Genomic DNA, 5,962 nt, shown 5'->3' on the forward strand with positions numbered 1-5,962 from the left:
GGTAGAGGGTATAGAGGGTGTTAGAAAAGGCCAAGGGCAGTAGAAGAAAAAAGAGACAAGGGGAGGGGGGAGGTGGTGAGCAGAGATGCCCAGGAAGAAGGTACCAAGCCACTTGGCTTTCTTTGCTACAAACCAGCTCAGCCATCAATCTCACAGAACTGGAAGCCATGGGGGATGCAAAACAGTAGACCGCCGGCACTGAAAGAGACCCTAGATACCACTTCTTCTTCTTTTTAATTTTTTTTTTTTACCACTTCTTTTGAAGACATGATACCAGACACCAGGTACTTCACAGTCTAGCTGGAGAGCAGACATCCATGCATGAAATGGCTATTTTGACAATGTGCAAACTCAAACCTGAGGGGTCAGGCAGGCAATATAGTAGATTCTCTGAGATTTCCCATGTGGACAATCATGTCCATAAATAGAGTTTTATTTCTTCCTTTCCAATCTGTAAGCCTTTTATTTCTCTTTCCTTACTGCACAAGCTAGATGCACCACCCCGCCCCCCGGCAACGTTGAAGAGGCATGGGGTAGGAGCAGACATCCTCACCTTGTTTTCAGTATTGGGGGAAATCTTTCAGTCTTTCACTATTTAGTATGCTGTTAGCTGTAGCTTCTTTGTAGATGCTTTTCATCAGACTGAGAAAGCTCTCCTTTAGTCTGAGTTTGCTGAGAATTCTTGTCATGAAGGGGTGCTGATTTTTTTTTCTTGGCTTCTCTGTGGTTTGTGGGATCTTAGTTCCCTGACCAGGGATTGAACACAGCAGTGAGAGAGCCCAGTCCTAACCACTGGACCACGAGGGAATTCCCCTGAATTTTGTTAAATGCTTTTTTTCTGTGTCATTTGCACTCACATTTCATTGGTAAGGCCCGTTATACCTGCCCCAAGGTGGCAGAATACCAGCTAGGGGCAAGTGGTGGCAGCTGTGGCAACAGGCCGAGCCCTTAATCCTGCCAGGCTGAAGGTGGCCTGGAGGGCAGCAGGCTTCCTCTCCCTCCACTCAGACGGTCCAGCAACCTGCCCAGATTCAGCCAACTTGTTGGATTTACCTAGGGTAGCCTTGTCCCTCCCACTCACCACCACCAGGGAAGGGTGCACCCAGGACCAACCTGCCTCAGAGGAGGAACGGATTACTCTGGACTCTGGCAGGAATCAGGGCCCCACTCCTGGTCACTATACGAGTCCACAGACCTGGCTGCACTATGCCCTGAGGCTCCCATCATTCAAACTGGAAACGAAGATTCAAGAAAACTTAAGAATTTGCATAAGGTCCCCAACAGGTGAAGGCAGACCCAAACCTAAGTACTGAACCTCCAGTTCCCGGACCTCGCTTCCTTTAACCTACTGAGCTGGCCCAACACCCTGGACAGCGCCGGCACTGGCGCAGGCAGGAGGCCCAAGTGTCTGGGTCAGGTGCCCATGCGAGCACCCAGGAGGGGCCAACCTGGCGCAGCCAACGGGCAGGCACCTTCGCCCCCCACCCCGTTGGTTCAAAGGGTCAAGCCCCGCCCCCACCAGGCCCCGAGCCCGCTTTGAAGTGCTGATGCGGCCTGGAAGGGGCCACTTCACACCTCGGGCTCAGGATAAAGCGGTCGCTGGCCGCCGGCCCCCAGACGCGCCGGCGCTGCCATGGCCCAGTCCCTGTGCCCGCCGCTCTCTGAGTCCTGGATCCTCTCCGCGGGCTGGGGCCCAGCTCGGCCGCCGCCGGCCTCCAACAGGGACTGTGGCTGCTCGCCCGCCTCGTCCCCAGACTCCTGGGGCAGCGCCCCGGCCAGCAGCCCCGTGTCCAGCCCCGGGAGGCCCGTCACCAGCGCCGCCCTCCGCGCTCCGACTGCGGGGAGGCGCGGCGCCCGCAGCAGCCGCCTAGGCAGCGGGCAGCGGCAGAGCGCCAGCGAGCGCGAGAAGCTGCGCATGCGCACGCTCGCCCGCGCCCTGCACGAGCTGCGCCGCTTTCTGCCGCCGTCCGTGGCGCCCGCCGGCCAGAGCCTGACGAAAATCGAGACGCTGCGCCTGGCCATCCGCTACATCGGCCACCTGTCGGCCGTGCTGGGCCTCAGCGAGGAGAGCCTGCAGCGCCGGCGCCGGCGGCACAGCGACGCGGCGCTCCCTCGAGGCTGCCCGCTGTGCCCCGACGGCGGCCCCGCGCAGACGCAGACGCAGATGCAGAGTCAGGCACAGGCGTGCGGCCCAGACCTGGGCTCAGCCGCCAGCGCCGTGGTGTCCTGGGGGTCCCCGCCCGCCTACCCCGGAGCCCTAGCGGCGCCCGAGCCGCATGATCCGCCGGTGCTTTACAACGAGACGGCGTGCCCGGAAGGGCCGGCGATGGAGCCAGGCCCCTCATCTCCGGTTAGTACTTCCTTCCCGCGCGGAGCTCCCTCCGGGCGCGGCGCAGTAGTGGATGGCGCTACCTACTGTCTCGCGCCCCGCGGCGCGCACTGCGGGGACCAGCCCCCGTGCGGCTTCCCCACTGACGGCCCGGCCTCGCCTGCTCGCCCTCCGGAGCAACAGAGTTGGTGTGCCTGGGGCGCTCGAGCGGCGAGGGGAGGGAGAGTACACGCAGGGGGCGGGGTCCCGCTCCCCGCCAGAGGCGCCCTGAAAGTGGAGCTCGCGAGGCGGACGCCCACGCTCGGTGTCCAACGCTGAGGGTCTCGCTGTTCCCTCTCTCCTCAAGCTCTTTCCCGGCGACGTACTGGCCCTGCTGGAGACCTGGATGCCCCTCTCGCCCCTGGAGTGGCCGCCGGCCTGAGTCGTTGAAGTGACGGCGGACATCTGGCGCCCCGTTCTGTGAGCACCGACGCTTTTTTGGCCTCTGCGCCTTCGAAGAGGTCCCACTCTAGACTCCCTTTCCTGGAAGAGGGCACTGGCGATACTGGCATGGGCATTGCTGAAAGGGAGAGCCTGTCCCCACCCAGGACGGACTTCCCCAACCCCTCCCGTGATGGAGGGACCCAGAGGGTAGACACTTTGAGGCAGGCAGGAGGCTCTGCCTAGTACGTGTTTATTTATTTGTGAATAAATTTTGTGCTGGTGTCACTTGGCAAGTTCTTCTTTCTCTACAGGGGCACAAAGCTCCCTTCTTCTCCTCCAAAGGACGTAGGAGAGTTGGGAGGGTTTCTTGCAGTCTTCAGCCCCCAAAGCCCACAGGCTCAGACCCCTTCCTCCTTTTCCCCAGCCCTGGCTTAGCACCTCCTGTTCCAGATGGGTTAGCCTGAGGGGGGAGGAGATTCTACGGAGAAAGTGGCAGCAAGCGGAGTCTGTCCATCTTTTCTTTGAATCTGGTGGGGAGCTGAATAAAACCAAGTATCTCTGTAGAAAATTCATTTCCATTAGTGCGTACTTACTGTGCACCAGGTCCTTTACACATTTCATACCTAAGTAATCATTTTGCAGAAGGATAAGCCAAGGGTCAGTACTCAAGCCTAGGTATGACTTCAGAATCTGGGCTCTCAGCTCTGGTAGGGTTTTGCCAGCTCCATTCATTCTGGGGTCTGAGGGGACACCAGCTCCAAGGGCTCATTGCATGTGTCCCAAGTCCTTATTCCCCTTGTGCTGGAGCGTTAGGCCTGGACCCTGGCATTTTCCCATCTCCCTTCACTCTGGTTTCTCTCCTATGTGGTTTAGAGACATGAAATAATATCAGTGGTCAGCCCCCAGTTTAAGTAACTGTGACCTCCCAGAGGCCTGGCTAGGGTGAGATGAGAGGTCCATTGGTTGCATCCAAATCCACAGAGCTGACCTGGAACCAGGCTTGGATTCAGGTTAGGGAAGTGCTGTGTGGGGAAGGGGGAGCCTTGAGCCCTGAAGGAGCCTGGCCTCAGTCAGGGGGTCTGGTGAGCAGTCAAGCCTGGGGGGTGGTGAGGTGGGTTAAGGGGGTGTAGCCTCTCTGTCCGAGGGTTCCTCAGCTATCTATGGATACTCAGTTCTTCCCCTCTGCCCTGCTCAAGCATCTTTGAAATACTGGCCTTGGCGTTTTTTATAAGAGCTTTATTGAGATATAATTTATGTACCATGAAATTCACTCTTAAAGTACATAATTCAGTGGTTTTGGTATATTCATACAGTTCTGTAACCATCACCACTGTCTAATTTTGGGTCATTTTCATCACCCCCCAAAAGAGACCCTGTAACCATTAACAGTGACTCCCCATGATTCCGTTCCCCCACTCCCCACCCCAGCCAGCTCAGCTGCTTTCTATCCCTATAGGTTTGCCTGTTCTGGACATTTAGTATGAATGGAATCATATAACATGAGGCCTTTTGCATCTTGCTTCTTTCACTTAGCATCATATTTTCTCATGTACCGGTACTTTGTTTCTTTTTATTGCTCAATGCTATTCCATTGTATGGATATACCACAGTTTATTTATCCATTGATATTGATAGGTTTGTTTTGAAACCACTTTGGAGATCATTTCCAGTGCTCTGGCCCAGGCCAGGAGGGGCAGTGATTCAGAGTGGGGTGGGGGGCTTACTGTGTATAATTCAGAAGCCCAGGCGCACCCTGGCCAGCGTTTGGCTGCAGAGAGTGCGATCCAAAAGCAGAGGCCCTGCAGGGGGGCGGGACCTCACACCTTCGCTGATCCACCCCCTTTCCCGCACCTCCACCCCCAACGCGCTCTCCCCTCCCAGAGCCCTAAGGAGCAGAACGGGAAGTCTTTTCCAGGACCCAACCCAGTTTAGAAAAATCTATTTACATGGCAAAGGCCCCGTGGTTTAGGACGGGGAATTAAAGTTATTAGCAAGTCTTTTCACAGATAAGTGGGGCTCATCGGCCAGCCCCCTCCCCTGCGGAGAGCCTCTCCTCGCTCTCCGAGCCCAGGAGTGGCCCACTGTTTATTAGCACCTGGGTGTGAATTTTCATTAGCACGTCCCTGTTAATAAGAGAGGTCTGGAGATGGGAAGGGGGCGCCTCCCACCACTCCCACGCCCCCACCCCCTTCCTGGGCTGGCCGCACTCACACCCAGCGGGAGGAGGACCAAGCAGCGTCCAGGTAGGTGAGCCCTAGGCGAGTGCTCGCTCTCAGTTCTCTGCTAACCTGTGAGCTAACCCCAGTTAGCAGGGCCATCTTGAGGATGGGCAGTTAGGGAAGGAAGAGGCTAACTAACGCGCCCGTGCGGATATTCAGGGGCAGCGCTGGGACTGGGACGCGGGTGTGACTCTAGGGCCTGCCTGTGTGCTTCCCCGATGGTGCACTGCCTTTGCGACAGCTGAGCAAGGACAGAGGGTGCTGGGTGGCGCCTCACCTCACCTGGGGCTGGTCCAGAGCGGTCTGGGCACCGTCCTGCTAGAAGTGGGAGGAGGGGGAGGATGGCATCAGAGACCTGGCCTGCGGATCCGCCGGCACGCTGGTCGCCGCCAGCCAACAGTGCTGCCCTGCTTTCCACCTTCGAAGCCCAAGGGGTCAGACATATATGGAGCAGCAATTTCAAGTCATTTTAGCCTCAGAGCCACAGGTGAGGCGGGCAGGTGGTGCTTATACCTATTTTACAGATCAGGACGCTGGAGCACAGAAAAAGGTCAAGGAAGTTTTCACAAAGCTAGTGCGCGGCTATTGGGGTGGGGACAACGGTGGGTGGTAGTCGACAAATCCGGTCTTTGCCTTAGCCTGGCAGACGAGTGTGTGAGCATGTTGGGGGTGTGAAATAAAGCTCTTAAAGCACATGGGCCACCAGTGCCGTTGCCAGCAGGGACCTGCCACTGCCTGCTGACCACACGTGTTGCTCCCGCCGAGACAGCTGTACTGTGTAGATGCTGATGCTGGACGGGCCAGTGTTTTAAGGAGGGGCAGCTAAGCTGATTGGTCGACATGCAAAACATTTATTCAAGGACACGCCACTTGGGTCATCGTATGAACCCAGGGGCGGAGGGAAGGGCTGGTGGTCATGAGTTGTCTGTATCGGCAGGTGGCGGACTGTCCTGGTAGCAGAGCTGGAGAGCTGGGCTCAGCCGTAGGTGGG

The 5,962-nt window shown here is 57.3% G+C and overlaps 1 protein-coding gene across 1 annotated transcript; it reads left to right on the top strand.

The window, feature by feature from the left end:
* Positions 1 to 1,633: 1,633 nt before the first annotated feature.
* On the top strand, positions 1,634 to 3,149 carry MESP1 (mesoderm posterior bHLH transcription factor 1). Its single transcript, XM_030878703.3, has 2 exons — positions 1,634 to 2,350; positions 2,676 to 3,149. The coding sequence occupies exons 1-2, from the start codon at positions 1,634 to 1,636 to the stop codon at positions 2,748 to 2,750; spliced, it is 792 nt and encodes a 263-aa protein (XP_030734563.1). The 3' UTR covers positions 2,751 to 3,149.
* Positions 3,150 to 5,962: the final 2,813 nt, after the last annotated feature.

This window comes from Globicephala melas, chromosome 2 (genome assembly GCF_963455315.2).
Source record: "Globicephala melas chromosome 2, mGloMel1.2, whole genome shotgun sequence".
NCBI classification, from domain to species: domain Eukaryota; kingdom Metazoa; phylum Chordata; class Mammalia; order Artiodactyla; family Delphinidae; genus Globicephala; species Globicephala melas.

Coding starts and splice junctions, on each gene's coding strand:
- MESP1 (XM_030878703.3), top strand. CDS start 1,634: ATGGCCCAGTCCCTGTGCCCGCCGCTCTCTGAGTCCTGGATCCTCTCC. Junction 2,351..2,675: donor AGCCAGGCCCCTCATCTCCG/GTTAGTACTTCC, acceptor TCTCTCCTCAAG/CTCTTTCCCGGCGACGTACT.